This window comes from Podarcis muralis, chromosome 17 (genome assembly GCF_964188315.1).
Source record: "Podarcis muralis chromosome 17, rPodMur119.hap1.1, whole genome shotgun sequence".
NCBI lineage: Eukaryota > Metazoa > Chordata > Lepidosauria > Squamata > Lacertidae > Podarcis > Podarcis muralis.
This window is the reverse complement of record NC_135671.1, coordinates 3,067,089-3,086,822: the sequence shown is the minus strand read 5'-3', so window position 1 is coordinate 3,086,822 and position 19,734 is coordinate 3,067,089. Positions and strand designations below refer to the sequence as shown.

At 46.8% G+C, this 19,734-nt stretch overlaps 1 protein-coding gene across 1 annotated transcript; it reads right to left on the bottom strand.

The window, feature by feature from the left end:
* Positions 1–9,194: 9,194 nt before the first annotated feature.
* Positions 9,195–18,984, bottom strand: RBP5 (retinol binding protein 5). The gene is made up of 4 exons (XM_028712635.2): positions 18,635–18,984; positions 16,858–17,036; positions 11,533–11,634; positions 9,195–9,383 (listed from the first exon to the last, which is right to left on the bottom strand). Exons 1-4 carry the CDS (start codon positions 18,705–18,707, stop codon positions 9,330–9,332), a joined length of 408 nt encoding a protein of 135 aa, XP_028568468.2. The 5' UTR covers positions 18,708–18,984; the 3' UTR covers positions 9,195–9,329.
* Positions 18,985–19,734: the final 750 nt, after the last annotated feature.

The following is a 19,734-nucleotide window of genomic DNA, read 5'->3' as shown; positions in this document are numbered from 1 at the left end:
GGTTGTGAGCCTTGCAAAGCTCCAACCCACATCAGATGTGGGAACGGACAGCCTCAAGCAACACTTTCAAAAAAAAAACACATCTCCAGTGCCTTCACCTCCAAAGAAAATCAAAGCATGGGGAGTGCTCCCCTGAAATGTCTCGCTGCTTGGGGAAATGGGGAGCTTGGAAGAACAGAAATACAAGTAACCTCCCTGGGACATGTCAACATGGAGTTTGCCAGTCTTTAGCTAAAAAAGGTAAAGGACCCCTGGACAGTTAAGTCCAGTCAAAGGCAACTATGGGGTTGCGGCTCTCATCTCACTTTCAGGCTGAAGGAGCCGGCGTTTGTCTGCAGACAGCTTCCCGGGTCATGTGGCCAACCTGACTAAACCACTTCTGGCACAACAGAACACCATGACGGAAACCAGAGCGCCATTTACCTTCCCGCCACAGTGGTACCTATTTATCTACTTGCACTTTGACGTGCTTTATAACTGCTAGGTTGGTGGGAGCAGGGACCGAGCAACGGAAGCTCACCCCGTCGCGGGGATTCGAACCACCAACCTTCTGATCAGCAAGCCCAAGAGCCTCAGTGGTTTAGACTGCAGTGCCACCCACATCCCCAGTCCTTAACCCACTGCTCACATATGAGATGTATGAAAGCTGTCTTATACTGAGATAGGCTGCTGGCTCATCCAAACAAGAGTGAGAGCAGATCACCATACATTTAAAGCACACCAGACATACATCAAAAGCACATGACTGCCCCCAAAGAATGCTGGGAACTGTAGTTTTTAAAGGGTACTATGTATTGTAGGGGAAAACCAGAGTTCCCTGTATTCTCTGGGGGGTCATCATGAGTAAACTTTCTTATACTGAGCCAGTGACCATGTGGTTCAGTGCAGTCTACACTGATTGGCAGTGTAGGATTTCAGACAGTGGATAGTCCCTACCCTACCCAGAGGTGCCAGCAATTGATCTGGGGTATTCTGCATGCAAGGGGACGCAGGTGGCGCTGTGGGTAAAAGCCTCAGCGCCTAGGGCTTACCGATCGAAAGGTCGGTGGTTCGAATCCCCGCGGCGGGGTGCGCTCCCGTTGCTCGGTCCCAGCACCTGCCAACCTAGCAATTCGAAAGCACCCCCGGGTGCAAGTAGATAAATAGGGACCGCTTACTGGCGGGAAGGTAAACGGCGTTTCCGTGTGCGGCTCTGGCTCGCCAGATGCAGCTTTGTCACGCTGGCCATGTGACCCGGAAGTGTCTCCGGACAGCGCTGGCCCCCGGCCTCTTGAGTGAGATGGGCGCACAACCCCAGAGTCTGTCAAGACTGGCCCGTACGGGCAGGGGTACTTTTACCTTTACCTATTCTGCATGCAAAGCAGATGCTCAGGGTGTGTAAACATGACACTTTAAATTATAAAATGGGTACTTTTGCATAATTTATTTTATTTTGCAAAGTTTACTGTTTTGCTAGTCAAGGGGAGGAAGGCAAGGAGTTACAGAAGGCACAAAACCCCCACCCACCCATCACAAATCACCTTCCTCTGACTTCTGAGGGTTCACCAAGAATTGCCACACACTTTCCAGCAGACCTCCACAGACATTAAATCTAGCAACTTCCTTATTAACGGTTCCTCCAGTTCCTCTTTATTGCATATCCATCCTGATTTCTTTGCACAAAGATTACATGATGATTACATGGTCTCTGGTCTTTATTCAGCATGCAATCAGATTTGTTTGTGGGAAAATATATGACAATGGGGACACGGGTGGCGCTGTGGGTTAAATCACAGAGCCTAGGACTTGCCAATCAGAAGGTCGGCGATTCGCTCCCGTTGCTCGGTCCCTGCTCCTGCCAACCTAGCAGTTCGAAAGCATGTCAAAGTGCAAGTAGATAAATAGGTACCGCTCCGGCGGGAAGGTAAACGGTGTTTCCGTGCGCTGCTCTGGTTCGCCAGAAGTGGCTTAGTCTTGCTGGCCACATGACCCGGAAGCTATACGCTGGCTCCCTCGGCCAATAAAGCGAGATGAGCGCCACAACCCCAGAGTCGGTCACGACTGGACCTAATGGTCAGGGGTCCCTTTACCTTTACCTTTACCTTTATATGACAATGAGCATCCAGCTTGATTTTCTTGCCAGGTGTATATACATCTTCCTGTTTATCATTTGCTCATCACATGCACGCGCATTTCACTGTTACTTTCCTAACTGCAAAAAGTCAGTGGTCCTTTTTTTAAAGAGTAGAATTGTTGCTTTGATCCACTTTAACTGTGCAACTCTATATTTCCAGTATGTGCTTGAATCTGTTCCATGAAATAATGACAATCTGGAGGCACCCCCCAGGATTTTGTACTGTTCCTGTTGCTAGAGGGGACTGGGGTGGGGAGGAACTAATCCTGCCTTACTAAACCCATAATTAATAAGACCGCCTCCAGATTGTCACTCTTTTGCAGGGGGGATTCCAGCTCCTACCAGAAATTAAAGTGGATTAAAGCACTCTGTCGCCCTAGCACAACAAATCCACTTTAAAAAAGAATCAGACTTAGGTCCCCTTCAGACGACCTGCAAAAAGTCTGTAGATATTTTTAAGTGGATTTGTTGTGCTAGGGTGACAGAGCACTTTAATCCACTTTAATTGCACGGACCTAAAGTTCTGGTATGTGCTTGCATCTCTCCCACAATATAGAGACAAGTTGGAAGCATCCTAAAAATCAAAATGGAGATTCTCCAAAAGCTGAATTGTTTACTCAGGATGACCATGTTATCCTATTTTTTCTGTGCTCTTGAAGAAGCCCGGCAAATGCACAATCTGGCTCAATCCACACTTTCACTTGACCTGTATTTTGCTTGAATTGTGTACCAATTAGTTCCCCCAGGTCTGAGAGCTTTTCCTGTTGCTCTGCAGCTCTGCCTTATGAAAACCTTACCCACTGAACTGAAGCTTAGCTAAGCAAAATCTCTCTGTGGGTTTTCTCTCTGTGGGTTTTCCATGAATCTTATCAGATCCAATTCAGCAGGTAAGATCAGATTTTTCGCAAGGCACAGCCATAGAACGAGAAAGCTCCAGTTCCCAAGGAAATTCATTGTTACACAATACCATACGATCAAAATATGGGTCGAGCCCTAAAAACCAGAATGTTGCTCTACTGCCCAATGCCACTCCACACCCTTAGGAAACCACAGCGCTTAATTTTCTTCTTCTTTGTCCCTGCACCAGGCTCTGAGTGTTCATTTGCCTTAGGCTGAATTTTAGAGTTTCATGGATAAAGTTATTAACACTGAATGTGGTTGCTGACAGTTCAATATCTATGCCCTCGCCCATGATACTATCAAGTTTACAACGCTTCTGAAAGGTAGGAGGGGTATGTGGGACTTGTGAGAAAGGAAGAATGCAGGCAGGGGACCGGCTGGTGATATTTGGCAAACAGTGTGATTGAACATTTAGATTAAAATTGGGGGAAAGGGGGAGGCAGAACTGCAGGAGTTTGGATGGGATGGCTAGCATGTCCCAAGCAGCTATTCAGAGAAACCATGGTAGGGTTAGTACCTCTTTTGCAAAGGGCCAACTTTAGCACTTACAAGCTGAAAAAGGAGTGTAGATCTGGAATGAAGCCCAATACATTCTCATTCATCACCAGCGCAATCTGCATGCGGATCAGCCTGCACACCTATAACTGGGAAAGGCAATTTGCAAGAGCTTGAGCTGCTTCCACACAGGAGCCTTATATCCCAACTAGCTCACAAGGATCTGGTTTTCCTGTGCCTACTTTTGGCCCATTAGCTTTCCCCACATTCCTGTTTCTTGGTTTCAGCCACGGATTTTCATTGTTCCTTTTCTGCTTTGCCGCCCAAGCCGGTGAGCAGAGCTTAATGGTATGTATGGGGGCGGAGCTGCACCTCTCCCACTCACTCCTCCTTCGCCATCAGCTGCCTTGTTCTGTTCTGGGCACGCACACAGGTATTTCTGTACCTGTGAACCTGCACTTTCAAAGAAAATCAAGCCAGGAAGTGCAGAGGAGAAAAGTTGCCATCCTTAACGATCATCTTTCGCAGCATGCACAATGGAGTCTTGTGTTTATTTGGAGGAAAGGGCTGCAATATCAATTTACATTAAATAAAAAACAAGAATATACCGAGGTATTGTGCAAGAGCGGCATTCGCCTAACTTGCATAAGACTTGGATAAAGAGGTCCTGTGCAAAACCTCTGTATTAAAAGCTATTTTCTTTTTAAGCCCAGGTGGCTCAGTTGGTTAGAGCCTGGTGCTGATAACACCAAGGTTGCAGGTTCGATCCCCGGATGGGATAGCTGCATATTCCTGTGTTGAAGAGGGTTGGACTAGATGATCCCTAGGGTCTCTCCCAACTCTAAAAAAATCCTATGATTCTAAGCCCAAAATATGTACCACATTTACAGTCTTCAAGATACTCCTTTGTGTGTACAGCGTGGTGAGATCTCAAGAGAATAATGTCTCCCAGCTGGGTTGCTGGAATTCAAATGTGCCGTCTGCATGGGACAATCGGTGGAAATAGGCACACATATATTGCCCCTGGTGAGGAGCAAATGGAAATAGTAGTGTGACAAGAGGCCACCCATCATGCAACAAACTGCACACATTCCACTTCCACCCCAAAATGCACTGACAAGTGTCCACACCAGCAGGGTGTGTTTTCCATGTTAAAGGGGAATCTGAATTAAATATCTCAGTGATCACGGGTAGGAGGAGGAGTTACGCTAAGACTAGACCATGTCGTTACAGAGGGGGCAGGTTTAGTCGTTGTCTGAGGACTATTCCTGCCTCTGGGTCTGGTCCTGACCGGATGGATACTAGAATCAGCAAGGGATACCCACATGACCTGAAGGTGCTGCTGTGCAATGCCAGGTCAATGATTCATAAGACCACTGCCATCCATGACTTGATCATGGATGGAGGACTTGACCTGGCATGTGTAACAGAGACTTGGTTGGATGAAGCAGATGGGCCTGTCCTTGCCGCTGCTTGTCCACCAGGTTTCTCTTACGCACAGCAACCCAGGTCATGTGGGCGGGGAGGGGGGGTTGCAGTGATTTTTAGGAAGTCATTAGTTTGCACCAGGCGTCCTATTGGGAAGACCCAGTTTTCCGAGTGCATGTTCTGGAAGTTGGGCAATAGGGGCAGTACAGGATTCCTTTTGGTGTACCGACCTCCCCGCTGCACCAAGGATTCCCTGCCCGAGCTGCTTCAGGTTGTGGCGGATGTTCTCCTGGAGACACCTAGCTTGGTCGTCCTAGGGGATTTTAACATCCATGCCGACACGACCTTACAAGGGGCCGCTCGGGACTTCGTGGAAAGCATGGCCTCCATGGGGCTGTCCCTGAATAAGTCTGGCCCAACCCATAGCCACGGACATGCCTTGGACCTGGTGTTTACCTCTATGGATGTTGGTGATCTGACACTAAGTAAAAGCGAAACGAAAGAAGTGCCATGGTCAGATCACTTCCTGGTGCAACTGGACTTCTCTGCAACCCATCCCCTCTGCAGGGAGGTGGGACCAATTCGGATGGTCCGCCCCCGCCACATAATGGATCCAAATGGTTTCCAGAGAGTGGTAGGGGATGCTTTATCCCATGTTGATGGCCTTTCAGCTGATTCCCTGGTGGCCCGCTGGAATGTGGAGTTAACCAGGGCTATTGACTGCTTGGCTCCGAAGCGCCCTCTCCGATTGCATGGAGCCCGGACAGCCCCGTGGTTTTCCACGGAGCTGAGGGCAATGAAACAATCGTTGAGACAGCTAGAGCACCGGTGGCGGATAACTCATTCCGAATCTGACCGGACACGGGCTAGAGCTCAACGTCGAGCCTACCAAGTGGCGATAGCGACGGTGAATAAGAATTTCTTCACCGCCTCTATTGCATCTGCAGAAAACAGCAGCAGGAGACTTTTTCAGGTGGTTCACAATTTAGCGGAACCACCTGCAACATCGGGGCCCAGTACGGGCCACATGTTCTCCTGCAATGATTTTGCAAAGTTTTTTGCAGATAAAATCGCTCAGATTCGGGAAGAAGTAGACTCCACCGTGGGAGCAGAGCCAGGGCGGGAGAGTGCTAGAGTTCTGTCTAGTCAAGTTGAGTGGGATCAATTCCAATCTGTTACCTCCGAGGATGTGGACAGGCTGCTTGGACGAGTGAAACCAACCACCTGTCTCCTGGATCCTTGCCCATCCTGGCTTATAAAAGCTAGCCGGGAAGGACTGGGTGATGGGCTTCATGGGGTGGTGAATGCTTCCCTCCGTGAGGGAGCCTTCCCAGACCCGCTGAAAGAGGCGGTTATTAAACCGCTTCTTAAAAAACCATCTTTAGATGCGGCCACGATGGCCAACTATCGCCCAGTCTCAAATCTTCCATTCTTGGGCAAGGTGATTGAGCGAGCGGTTGCCGAACAACTCCAGGCACGCCTGGAAGAAGTCGACCATTTGGATCCCTTCCAGTCGGGATTCAGGCCTCATCATGGGACTGAAACTGCCTTGGTCGCACTGGTTGATGATCTCCGGCGGGCTAGGGACAAAGGTGAGAGCTGTTTCCTAGTTCTGCTGGATCTCTCAGCGGCGTTTGATACCATCGACCATAACATCCTTCTGGACCGTCTTCAGGGGCTGGGAGCTGGAGGCACTGTTATACAGTGGTTCCGCTCCTTCCTCCTGGGCCGGGTTCAGAAAGTGGTGGTGGGGGATGAGTGTTCAGACCCCTGGGTCCTCACTTGTGGGGTGCCTCAGGGTTCGGTCCTCTCCCCCATGCTTTTCAACATCTACATGAAGCCGCTGGGAGAGATCATCAGGGGATTTGGGCTGGGTGTTCATCAGTATGCAGATGATACCCAGCTCTACCTCTCTTTTAAATCAGAACCAGTGAAGGCAGTGAAGGTCCTGTGTGAGTGCCTGGAGGCGGTTGGAGGTTGGATGGCGGCCAACAGATTGAGGTTGAATCCTGACAAGACAGAAGTGCTGTTTTGGGGGGACAGGACGCGGGCAGGTGTGGAGGATTCCCTGGTCCTGAATGGGGTAACTATGCCCCTGAAGGACCAGGTGCGCAGCCTGGGAGTCATTTTGGACTCACAGCTGTCCATGGAGGCACAGGTCAAATCTGTGTCCAGGGCAGCTGTTTACCAGCTCCATCTGGTACGTAGGCTGAGACCCTATCTGCCTGCGGACTGTCTCACCAGAGTGGTGCATGCTCTGGTTATCTCCCGCTTGGACTACTGCAATGCACTCTGCGTGGGGCTACCTTTGAAGGTGACTCGGAAACTACAACTAATCCAGAATGCGGCGGCTAGACTGGTGACTGGGGGCGGCCGCCGAGACCATATAACACCGGTCTTGAAGGACCTACATTGGCTCCCAGTACGTTTCCGAGCACAATTCAAAGTGTTGGTGCTGACCTTTAAAGCCCTAAACGGCCTCGGTCCAGTATACCTGAAGGAGCGTCTCCACCCCCATCATTCTGCCCGGACCCTGAGGTCCAGCACCAAGGGCCTTCTGGCGGTTCCCTCATTGCGAGAAGCAAAGCTACAGGGAAGCAGGCAGAGGGCCTTCTCGGTAGTGGCACCCGCCCTGTGGAACGCCCTTCCAGCAGATGTCAAAACGATAACCAACTACCTGACATTCAGAAGACATCTTAAGGCAGCCCTGTTCAGGGAAGTTTTTAACGTGTGATATTTTACTGTATTTGTGGTTTTTATGGAAGCCGCCCAGAGTGGCTGGGGAGGCCCAGCCAGATGGGCGGGGTATAAATAATAAATTATTATTATTATATTATTATTATTATATATTTTTTAAAGTATTTCAATGATCGCCGAGTTGTGGGGGTGCTGTGAAAGACGCACAATAAAAGCATCAGCTCCTCAATCAACCCACCTGGAAGCACCCTTGATTCTTTTTCAGTAATTCTGCTCCTCGCAGGAACAAGAATTAAACATGCTAAGGCGGCTGAACCCCCATTTTTCATAAACCATGCCCAGGATTTCTGCTGCCGCTCTGAGCGATGCTTTACAGGGCTCCAGGGGGATGCATCCTGCTTCACAGTCTTAACTTGCTCTGCAGCATCGCCACCCTGCGCTTTAAGATGAAGGAATGTCCTTGCTCTGTTCATTACTGAACTACAGACATCCTTGTGCTGAAGTTCTCCAGCAGAGCACTGTCCTTTGTTACCAGTAGCTCCTCCCTTCCGCCTGGGATGCCAGAACTCTTATTCTGAAAAGAATCTCACTGCAACTTGAAGCTCCAGTCCCCCCCCCCCTTCCTATCCCCAACTCACTCTCTGCCTAGGTCCTAGCCGCTAGGACATCCTCAAACAGAGTGTGGTTTTGGCAGGCAAAATCTGTCTGCATGACTTTCTGGGTTTTCCCCTGCACAGAGATAACTAGACTTGCTTGCCTGAGCTAGTGTGCATTGCCTCCCTGTTCCTGTACTAATCATGGAGCAGAGCTGCCTCAACCAGGAATCTGTGGCCCTCAAGATGCTTTTGGGATGCCTCTGGTTGAGGCTGACGGCAGTTGGGGGGGGGGGTCCAACAACCTCAGAGAAGGCCACAGCCTTCCTCATCCTTGTTTTAGGCTCATAAGCTATAGCCATAGATAGCTCCCTTCCCAAGCCTTTCCCCCAGCTCAGCCATGAAGGGGACAGGGCACTATTTCATAGGGATGTTGCTGTGAGGATGGAGGAAGGAAAATGCACATTTTCCCCTCCATTTTGAGCTCCTTAGCAGGAAGACATTAATCATAAATTTGGTTTTGGCAAAGGCTATGATTTCTTTCTTTTTTTAAAGAAACAAGTATAGCAAATGATTGTGCTTGAACGCTTCCTCTTTGATCTGAATACATCTGCTATGTTTAGATACCTCTTTACTGCCGCAATACATCAGGGTGGGGAATCACATTCCCTTCTGGGCAACGCTTCAAGGCCCAAATGCCAGCAGAGGGCCGATATCGTCGAGCCATAACTCACAAACCCTGCTCTGTCCACTAGCCTGGAAGGCCAGAGGCAATATCAGAGTTCAAGTCAGCTGAAATGCTCAGAGACTTTTCCCCGAGGGCAAAGTCTGTCATAGTGCAGGATGTGAACCTGAGGTATGGAGAGGACAGACTGGAAGGGGGAAGACGAACCTGGCTACGTATCTACGTTATTCAGTAACAAAAGCCAGCGCAGGCAGCAGTTAACAAAAACACATTAACGCCAAGCTGTTGGTCATCTGTATTATTTTAATCCAAAAGAGAAGGTTCAGGACAAGGAATGAAAAGCTGATGGCTCGATTCTGGTCCCAGTTTGAGGCTCTAATGCCTGTTGCATCCAGAGGTTAGCGCTTGCTGCTAAGAATCATTTCACTTTCTGAAAAACCTGGACACAAACCACATCCTCTGCTGTCAAGCGCTAGGAAGAGAGAGAGAGAGAAAAGAAAAAGAAAAAAACAGAGTGAGGGAAGAGACTCTCTAGGCCCGAGACCTTTGGAGCATTTTTCATTTGTGAAGCTTAAAACAGCTCATAACAGTAATGGAAAAACCCATTTCAGCTACCATGTACATCCCATTTCTCTTTTTTGTCCTGGATTGACAACACTCAAGTCACACAACATGACGCAAGCAGCGTCGAGACAGCAAATTTAAGTGTAGGACCGCTGCTTGGGTGCAGGGAAGAATAATAGCAAGGTTCCAGGGCCTGCTTCTGAAATTAAAATACAGCGATTACTTGCAGTTTAAGAGCAATTGTTGTGCCGACTTTTGAATACTTTAATGTCTAAACCAATAATCACATGCATCTTGACATGCGGGAGGGGGAGAATCATAGAATCATAGAATCATAGAGTTGGAAGAGACCACAAGGGCCTTCGAGTCCAACCCCCTGCCAAGCAGGAAACACCATCAGAGCAGAAGGGCTGCTCAAATGGATTTTCTGCTTTAAGCATCTTGTGCGCAAACTCCAAGTGATAATCCATTGCCTGACCAGTGTTCTCTGTGTGGACATGGAAACATATCCTCTGGCAAAGGGGGGGCCTCTCCAACTTCCTCTATGGACATGATCCACCAGGAAGCTCTCCTGCACAGAAGTCACTGAAAGAAACTGAAATCCCTCAACTGTACAGTAGTGGCAGCTCACATTCATTTTTCAGTGGCATATATTAAAGAGTGTCTCCTACGAATTTACTCGTACACACAATCAGTTCTGTATCCCACCCTTAATGGCAACTCATGAGCTACTTGTTCTTAAAAACAGGAAGTTTTACTGCCTGGGATATATGGTTCCCAAATTCTTTCTGTAGTATAGGAAGAGCACATTCAGAAGCATTTTAACAGCCAAATAAAATTCGACCCAGCCCTTGCAGCTGGGAAATTTGCTCTGCTTGGATCTCACAGACATTAATAGTTGCATGTCACCAAGGAAGATCAGCAAGGCAAAGTAAATCTGGCCATTGGAGGCTTTTTTGTATAAAGCATTTTAGCAGATAAAATTGTAGACATGCAGTTCAAGCCAATCACGTGAGCGAATGAACACACACTTCCATCATTAGTGCTGTGGCTTCATTCTCCAGAGTTAATGTTACTCAGCTTAGTTTTTTTAAAAAACCACTGTATTTAGCTTATATGCAATAATAAGCTAACAGCAACAAGAAAAGTGCATTATGCCAGAACTGGCATTTTATTTTATTTTTATTTTATTTTATTTTATTTTATTTTTGTATCGTATCGTATCATATCGTAGGCTTTAAGATGCCACAACAGCTCGTTGTTTTTGTATTTAGCAGATGTCTTCTGATTTCAAGCATCCCTCTGAACACTTTGAATAAATTCATTTTGTATCCTAACTCTTGAGAGCAAGGCAGATTTTTTACTCCCTGTTAAATCATTTCACCTGTGCAACTTCATGGACCTGCGAGAGACTCTCCATGAATACAACAGGCATCTGCCGCTGAGCTTTTTCCCCAAGCCTCTGGTACAGTGATCCAGCACAGATGGCGGTCATCCCTTCATACTTGAGGTAGCAGAGGGTGATGGCAGTGGGAGATGCCGTGAATTAATGGACGGCACAGAATGACACGCCACGGATACCTTCTGTGAATCACTGCTTCGCCCTCCCCTTGCAAGAGCTTACCAGCATTGTTGCATTGGCAGTTGTGTGGAGATCCTGCACAGGCCATGCACAGAGCTTGTGAGCAACACTAAAGCCGTTTTTTAAAAGAGCGTCATGCACAGAGGTGCTGTGTTTTGACTTAATCATTTCCCCGCTCTCTTACAGAAAGCCCCAGGAGCTGAGGTCAAATTTCAAGGAAGATGCAGGACAATGGGTGGCTCCCACTGAGCTCAGCCAAGTCAACTTTTGAACTCTTGGGAAAGGATGTTTTTGTCAAGGGGCCGTTGCCTCCATAGATGACAGGCATAACTCATGGGGCCTAGCTGTGGCTTTTCAAGACCGGAGCGATAGAAGGAGAGGGCTGGCCCATGCTAAGCTTCAGAAAACTCCCAATTGCCTCGCCTAAAGGCTTCCTCTGTGCTTGGGGCAAGCTTCTCAGGCTGCCCTTCCTCACCAGATGCAGCTGGTCCCCTTCTAGCCAGTGCCTCCAGCCTCGATTTTGTTTCTCTCCTTTCTGTTCACACACCAGCTGATCTCCATCCCAGAAGACGGTTGTCTGAAAGGGAGGCAGAGGGCAAGAGAAAGCAGAGACAGCAATATCGTTAGCTAACAGAATACGCCTTCAATTCTAGGGTGGTGTAGAGCATGTGACAGATCCACTTTACTGTAAAAAAACACAGAGCCGGATAAACTGAATAGAAGTACAGTCGTAGCTTGGTTCTTTAATTTAATCCGTTCTGGGAGTCCGTTCAACTCCCGAAACGGTTCAAAAGCCAAGGCGCGGCTTCCAATTGGCTGCAGGAGCTTCCTGAAGCCACAGAAGCTCCATCAGACATTCGGCTTCCAAAAAACGTTCGCAAACTGGAACACTCACTTCCGGGTTTGCAACATCCGGGAGCCGATTTGTTCAATAACTAAGGCGTTCAACTACCAAGGTATGGCTGCAGTAGGTAACAGGCTGATTTGCAGACCTCTGCCATGAACTCACTAGGGAGCTCCCAGTCCACACTGATATACCTTACAAGGTTGTTGTAATTGTTTCAAAATAACGAAGGAATCTCAGCACACTCAAGAGCACTATAAATGCTGAGTAGTATGGTCAAATCTTACCAGTGTCTGTGGATTTTGCTTTCTGGAAAGGCCATTTGATCAAACAGGACACACACACAAATAGAACAGGGTTGCTGTGGTCCTGAAATTGTGTAGAACCTACTGGAGAAAACAATATGTTCCACTTTTTAAATCCTGATAGCTAGATTATAGCCACAGCTTCTAGACAGCCCAGGAGTCTGGTACTTTTATGGCCCAACTTGGAATCATTTCAGAATAAGGTCCTAAAGGCTATTTCAAGCATCCCAGGGTACCTTTGGTTTTTATTATGAACTGAAATGGGAGCCTCTCTTTTGCTTGTAAACCACCCTGGGAACTGTTTCGGCTGAATGATGGTATACAAATAGCCCCAAAGCAAACAAACAAACCACCATCTCTCTGATTATTGGTTAAAACTTAAGCGTATGGCAGAAATAAACTTCCAAGACTATGACTTCCCAAACCTTTGGATCTTTTTTCTTTTTACCCAAGGCTGACCACTTGGTCTCCGGCAATAATTCAGTTGTTTTAATTCTATGGCTTTTTCTAGATTGTTTTCCTGAATTTGATGTGTCAATTGTTAAAATGGAATTTAAAAAGAGGATCAGAGTTCTCTTTGTTCAGCTTAATGTCTCTCTAACACCAAATGTTAACACGGCTCCCCGGTACAAAATGATTAGCTTTCAGAACGGAGTTGAAATTTTATTATTTTAAATGTAAGCTTATTGTTGTAGCCAAAGGCCATGGCAAACCTGCAGCAACAGTACCAATAAAACAATACAGGTCAAACATCCATAATTCAAGCCAACATCCATGATGTAAGAGAGAGGTTGCCAAAGACACCAACAAACTCAAATCCAGCTTGACTTCAGATTAAACCTCCGAGTCACCACAACAATTTACAACAATTTTATCTAACTCCTTTTTCCTTCCCTGCTCCTTTTTTTTTGCAGCCAGGACTTAGAGAGTCACTCTCTGTGTTATGAAGCTATCATTGTCACTCAAAAGAAAACCAGACCATTTCTGCCAAGGCCTGCTTGCTTGTGTGAACAAAGGTTTCAGAAAGTGATCTCTTGGGTCGCAATATGAGGGGAGGGCTAACAGATTATGATGTCTTCCACCTGAGGATGACCACAAATACAAAGTTTGTCCATGTACAAAGACCTTGTTGTAGCAGTCACCCATGACTGCAGTGGATATCACTTGGAAACACAGCTCAATAAAGGCATTTCTTAAGGAGTTTGAGAGTTTGGTCAGATAACTAGGTCTAAAATGCTCTGTTCTCGAGTGTGGATACCAAGGGGAAAATAGGGTGTTTCTAATTAGTTTCAGGTCCCCTCTTAATTCGATTCAGAAGAACCAATCCCTTAGTTGACACTTATTCAAGGTCAAAGCATAGCTCATTTCTGGAAAATAGCAATAATCTAAAACATCTTGACAAGCTCAAAAAGCTTTGGAAATGCTATTGTTACATTATGTGTTGCTTTGTGCTGTATTCTCTGTTTTATTGAACTTGTATGTAGCTATTTTACTGCATTTTAAATTAAAAGTAAATATATATATATTGGCAAGCTGCTTTCCAGTGTTGGTTATCTCCTAATTCCATATAGCACAGAGCTCAACAGGCATAGCAGCAATTTTTAAAATATACTTTAACTGAGCGAGTTCACTCTTGCCTTAATTATTGGCCACCCAGATTCTGTATGAAGAAGAGTTACTGATCCAAAACTTTAATGGAATTCAAACCGGAGCCCCAGATTTCAATGCCACGGAGTATTTGAGTAAGCACTTTGCTACTAAATATCTTTCGGGCAGGTTCAATCAGCTGCCCATTCTTATTGTAACAGAACTCCATCAATGCCCCTATGTTTTTCTGTGCTTTGACTTCCACTGCCTCCGTATGGCGCTTCCAAGAGAGGATTTCAATAGAGTACACCCAAGTATCTGAATGAGCGAGTTTGTTCTATAGCCTGCTGATTTAACACCATCTATACCTTAGGGCTGTGTCTGCTAAAAATCACAACCCTACTGCTCACCTGAAAGGACCCAGCTATTGATTACAGGAAGTTCCACAAGGAGGGAGCTACTTTTGAGAAAGTGTCCAGATGTGCACTACAGAAGTCTTCTCACATTGCTAAGATTTCAGTTAATGCCCTCTCTTTTGCGCTAGGGGGGCTGCATTGCAACTTTCTTCCTGTATAGTTTTGTAGCAAGGAAGGAGTAAAAGACAGAACAACTAAATGAATGCTGGCTATTCCAGGACAGTGGCCATTGCTTGAAGAGTAAGCCAGCAATAAAACAAATAAAATAGAAGCCAACAATTATTATTTTTCTTGCCAAGCTTTAAAATATCAGAGTAACATTATAATAAGGGTTTAGCCTTACCAGGATAAAAAAAATCAGACAGTTGCTTCAGGTAGCTGCCTCTGGTGGAGGGCAGTTTTCCTGCCCCCGATATCAACCACATGCCTCCCTTTTAAAAAAAGTAGTTCTTAATCTATAGCAGTGGGATGACTTTTTTAAAAAATGAAACAAAACGCAAATCATCCCAACCCACAATGACAATACAGTGGTACCTTGTTTGTCGAACTTAATCCATTCCGGGACTCCTGAAACTGTTCAAAAACCAAGGAGCGGCTTCCAATTGGCTGCAGGATCTTCCTGCACTCAAGCGGAAGCCGTGTCGGACATTTGGCTTCCAAAAAACGTTCACAAACTGGAACACTCACTTCCGGGTTTGCAGCGTTTGGGAGCCAATTTGTTCGGGAGTCAAGCCATTCGGCAACCAAGGTACCACTGTATTCAATCAAGGGAGAGGCAATGCATGATGATCTCCAGAAATGGAAGCAGTGACGGTGAGACGACCTGAAGTTGAGATATAACTGGTGGAGTACAGCTACCCCAGTAAGGCCTATTTTATTGTTTTATTCAGGTGTGAAAACAACCATGGCTGGTCTTAGGCAAAAAACTCTTGATAAGAAATTCTCCCATTAACCCCAGAGATATCAAATGCAATTTTTAGCCACTATTCCAGGGTCTGGAGGCAAGTATACATTTAGTAATAAAAGCAAATTAATACAAAGTTCATTGATTGGCTTTGTCATAATCCTGTTAGACAAGCCACTCACTCTCAGACCCCCATCTGGGGATAATATGGGCCTAGCTTCCAATGCCATTAAAATTACCAAAAAGAAGGCCAGCAACTTTGAATGCTTCACAAACCCTTCATTAGTGTTCAAAAATTATTTCTACTAGTACTACTACTTCCTCTGCCCATGGCCTTTATTTCCAAAACCTTTATTTGAGGCTGTGCCTTCATTTTATTTGCTGTGCTTAGCCTTTGATGGAGTGTTTGTCTATCCCTCATTTGTAAAACGGAGTTCTCCTAAAAGGGTGTAACATCTCTGGCAGTTACAAACGAAGTTGCCCCACTCCTAGACTGGAGCTGGTGTGAAGAAGAAGAGTTTGGATTTGATATCCCGCTTTATCACTACCCGAAGGAGTCTCAAAGCGGCTAACATTCACCTTTCCCTTCCTCCCCCACAACAAACAGTCTGTGAGGTGAGTGGGGCTGAGAGACATCAGAGAAGTGTGACTGGCCCAAGATCACCCAGCAGCTGCATGTGGAGGAGCGGAGACGCAAACCCGGTTCCTCAGATTACGAGTCAACCGCTCTTAACCACTATACCACACTGGCTCTCCAAAAATTTACACAATGTACATATTGAGCTCCTAATAAAATACTGTATATTGAATACTGAATACTGAGCTCCTAATAAAAGCCACCTTGGAAAGAGAGGGAGACGCTGAAAGATGTTTTTGTTCCAAACACATCCTTTCCCAAAACCAGGCTGCTGGTGTATCAGAAGACAGCCCTACTGAAACCATGACTCACAAAGATGAAAAGTGCCCACAAGAGGTCAACAAGTTTGTTTTGCTGCCTGTATGCAAAAGAGACAGGCCCCGTCAAGCAGCTGAGAGTACACTAGAGGTAGCAGTTGTGCTACAAGTTGTGCAGGCTTGGCATGGAGCCTAGTTTGGGCAACAAATAAGATTCAGCTGGCACAAGCAACTCACGTGAGTTCAGTTGTCTCCTTGTGTGAACAGTGCAACACAGGAAGAGATGTTATGAGTAGGCATTTCTGCACCTCCAACACATGGAGATAAATATTACACCTTCAAAAAATATATCTTCTCTTTTTTTAACTCCTTTCCATGTGAGTAGGCCGCTCCACTGACTGGATTTTATTTGCACAAATGTGCTTCTTTCTGCTTGTCAGGTGAACAGAAATTTTGACAACACTGCTGAGCCAGCACAACCAGTGGCAGAGAAAGCCGGTTGGGCGCCTGGGGCAGCGTGCTCTGCCGGACAGACAGTTGGGGGCAGCGTGGAGTCTGTGGGAGCCCAAGCCACCGTGTCACTCCCAGAAGAGATGCCTGACTCAGGCACGCTGCAGGCTCTGCGGTGAGTGCCGCCTGGCATTTTGTCACCCCCTCAGTGGTGACACCTGGGGCGGCCTGCACCCACCGCACCCCCCTTCCTCCGCCCCTGAGCACAACTCAAGGCCAAGAATCAACGTGTGTGAAACCACGTCGACACTGTAACTCTCCTCTTGAAATCTCTCTCATGGATGGCCACCGAACGGGTCTGTTCCCGCAGTCCAAGGGCAAGCAAGCTTCCACTTCTTACCTGGCACTTGCGTCCATCCACTGGTCCCAAGTCCTCTTCAAACTCAACCCCGAGGTCAAAGTCCATGATGTAATTCCGAAGCGAAGTCAACGTGCGGATGGTCATGTGGTTTCCGTTGTGGATGATCTCCTTCTCCGGCTTCAAGAGGCAAACCAGCTTCCTTAGAGCAACATTGATGTCTAACGTACGACAGCGTGAGAAAATAAAGTGGATAGGTCAGGGCAGTGTGTGTGCATGCAATTGTGCATGCGGAAGGAGAAGTACCTTGGTTCTCGAACAGAATGCGTTCTGGGAGTCTGTTCAAAAACCAAGGCATGGCTTCCGATTGGCTGCAGGACGTTCCTGCAGCCAATTGGAAGCCGCACCAGATGTTCGGCCTCCAAAAGTCATTAGAAAACGGGAACACGCACTTCCAGGTTTTGATTGTCCGGAGCTGATTTGTTCGGAAGAAAGGTGTTTGAGATCCGAGGTACGGCTGTAACAGCTTAGTCTACAGAAACAGCAATGGCCTTTCTTGTTACTTAGCCCTTGCTGTAGAAAAGTTCTCCAGTGTTGAAGCCACCTTGCCCAACCCTTAGTAAGGACGGAATCATGGAGCTGGAAGGGACCACGGGGGTCATCTAGTCCAACCCCCTGCAATGCAGGGATCTTTCGCCCAACGTGGGGCTCGAACCCACGACCGTGAGAATAAGAGTCTCATGCTCTCCTGACTGAGCTATTAGGAGCATAGACGCAAGAACACATCCGTCTCAGGCATGTATATTGGAACTTACACCCCGTCTTCCCTCCCCAGATGCAGCCAACATAGTAAAATCAAGTAAAAATGCAATTAAATATAGCATTTAAAAAACAATTATTTTAATATCTGTGCATTCTTTCCCTCACCAGCTTGCCTAGAAACTGAGCTACATCTCAGGAAGTCTTTATTTGAGTCTCATTCATGCCATGAACGCACTCTCTCATTTGCAACACAGTGGTTAATAATACAGACCTACCTTACAGACCTGTGGTAATAATAATAATAATAATAATAATAATAATAATAATAATAATAATAATTTTTTATTTATACCCCACCCTCCCCAGCCAAGGCTGGGCTCAGAGCGGCTTACAAGCAATAATAAAAACAAGAAGAATGATTACGACTTAAAAACAAAAATAAAATACAACATTAAAATAATGGAACATTAAAATATTAAAATGTAGCCTCATTGCAGGAGGAGAAGGAAAAGAAAAAAGAAAGAGAGGGAGGGAGGGAATCAAATTGGTAAGGATTGCCAAGTTGGTAGCCAACTGTAGACCCTTCAAAATTACCACATAAATGCTAAGTTGCTTTGGTCTCAAATGCCAAGATCTTGAAGAAGCATCACTGAAGCATCCTGGAAGAAGGGACCCCGGTCCTAACGCCAGAATGTGTGGGGCCCAGCTGCAGGATCTCATGTGGGGCCCCCAAGGCACTCTGCACATGCTCCAGTTAATGCTTTTATACATGTTCCAGATCTTCAAGTTAGGTCTTCATGGGGGTTTGGGAGGGAATATTCAGCATTGCATCAAATTTATTCTCAGAGTTTGTGGGGTTGGTGTGAAAGGGGGAATGAGTGTGTGAGAGAGAATAACAGAATCCCGGAATTATAGAGCTGGAAGGGACCCACACCCCCCATGGTCATCTAGTCCAGCCCCTTACAATGCAAGGGGAGAGAGAGAGAGAGAGAGAGAGAGAGAGAGAGAGAGAGAGAGAGAGAGAGAGAGAGAGAGAGAGAGAGAGACTGGCGCTTACCTAAGGCACGAAGGTAGTTGTCCATGTTGTCCTGGGAGACGAATCGGTAGTAGCCGGTGAGATTGGGAGGCATCAGAAGGCAGGAGCAGGAACGGAAGAGAGAAAGAACAGCCGCGGGGGAGAGAGAGAGAGAGAGAAGAGCGCCAAGCTGCACGTGTGAACGCGACAAGAGAGCAGACCCGGAGGAAAGAAAAGACTCTGCTTCGGCTTCTCTCCCCACGGAGCCGTCTGCTGACTTTGCCGGATGCCTTAAGCCGCCGGGTCTGTCTCTCTGCCTTCCTCGCTTGCCCTTCTCCGCCTCGGCTTATATAGCGCCGCTGCGCTCCCAAATCTCGCCGCCGTAAGAGTCGCTTGGCCCCGGCCCCCGGGAGGGGGGGACGCGGCGGGGGAGGAGCCGGGAAGACAGCCTCCCTCCCCCTTTCTTCTTCTTCTTCTTCTTCTTCCGATTAAGACTTTAAAACACACACACACAGCGCTGAAAGAGAAGAGGAAAAACTTTAAAGGGACAGCTCGGCTTTGCGCTGCTCCAGGAATGATGCGCAACGACTGTCAAGTTTCCAATGGGTTAAAACAGGGTCAGCCTCCTCGGGATCATCTCTCTCACACAGCAGCCCCGAGGATCCTGCAAACTCCAGAAACCTGGTTTGCCCTAAAACAACTTATTTCTCTCGGGGCCACACTTTCAGAATACAAATTGTAACAACTTTTTACTGATAAAAAAATACATTTGGAAACAAAAAGGAACAACTCGTAGCAGTGCTTGATTTGTAACCTCGAATGCAGCTACTTTGTGATATGATCACAGGATCATAAAGCAACGCAGCTACATAAGAACATGAACCGTTCCTAAAATATAATGATGAACAAGCCTCTTATATATGTACCTTAAGCATGTATACAAATTCAAGTGAGAGGTGTGAGCTTGCTTTTGCCAGGCGATCTCATTTATATGAGGTCTGATTTGAGACAAACTCTCATCTCCTCATCGACAGAAAGAAGCCTTTCCCTTTTCTGATGTTTCATGTTTGTCAGAGTTGAAAATCCCTGGTCACAGCAATACGTTGCAGAGAATATTGTAGAAGAATAAAGGTAAAGGGACC

What these genes read in the sequence shown, in the direction of transcription:
- RBP5 (XM_028712635.2), bottom strand. Translation starts at nt 18,707, where the DNA reads ATGCCTCCCAATCTCACCGGCTACTACCGATTCGTCTCCCAGGACAAC. An exon ending in CAACTACCTTCGTGCCTTAG is followed by an intron (nt 17,037 to 18,634) that starts GTAAGCGCCAGT and finishes GTCGTACGTTAG; the next exon opens with ACATCAATGTTGCTCTAAGG. An exon ending in AAGGGGACCAGCTGCATCTG is followed by an intron (nt 9,384 to 11,532) that starts GTGAGGAAGGGC and finishes CTCTCTTCCTAG; the next exon opens with CGCTTGACAGCAGAGGATGT.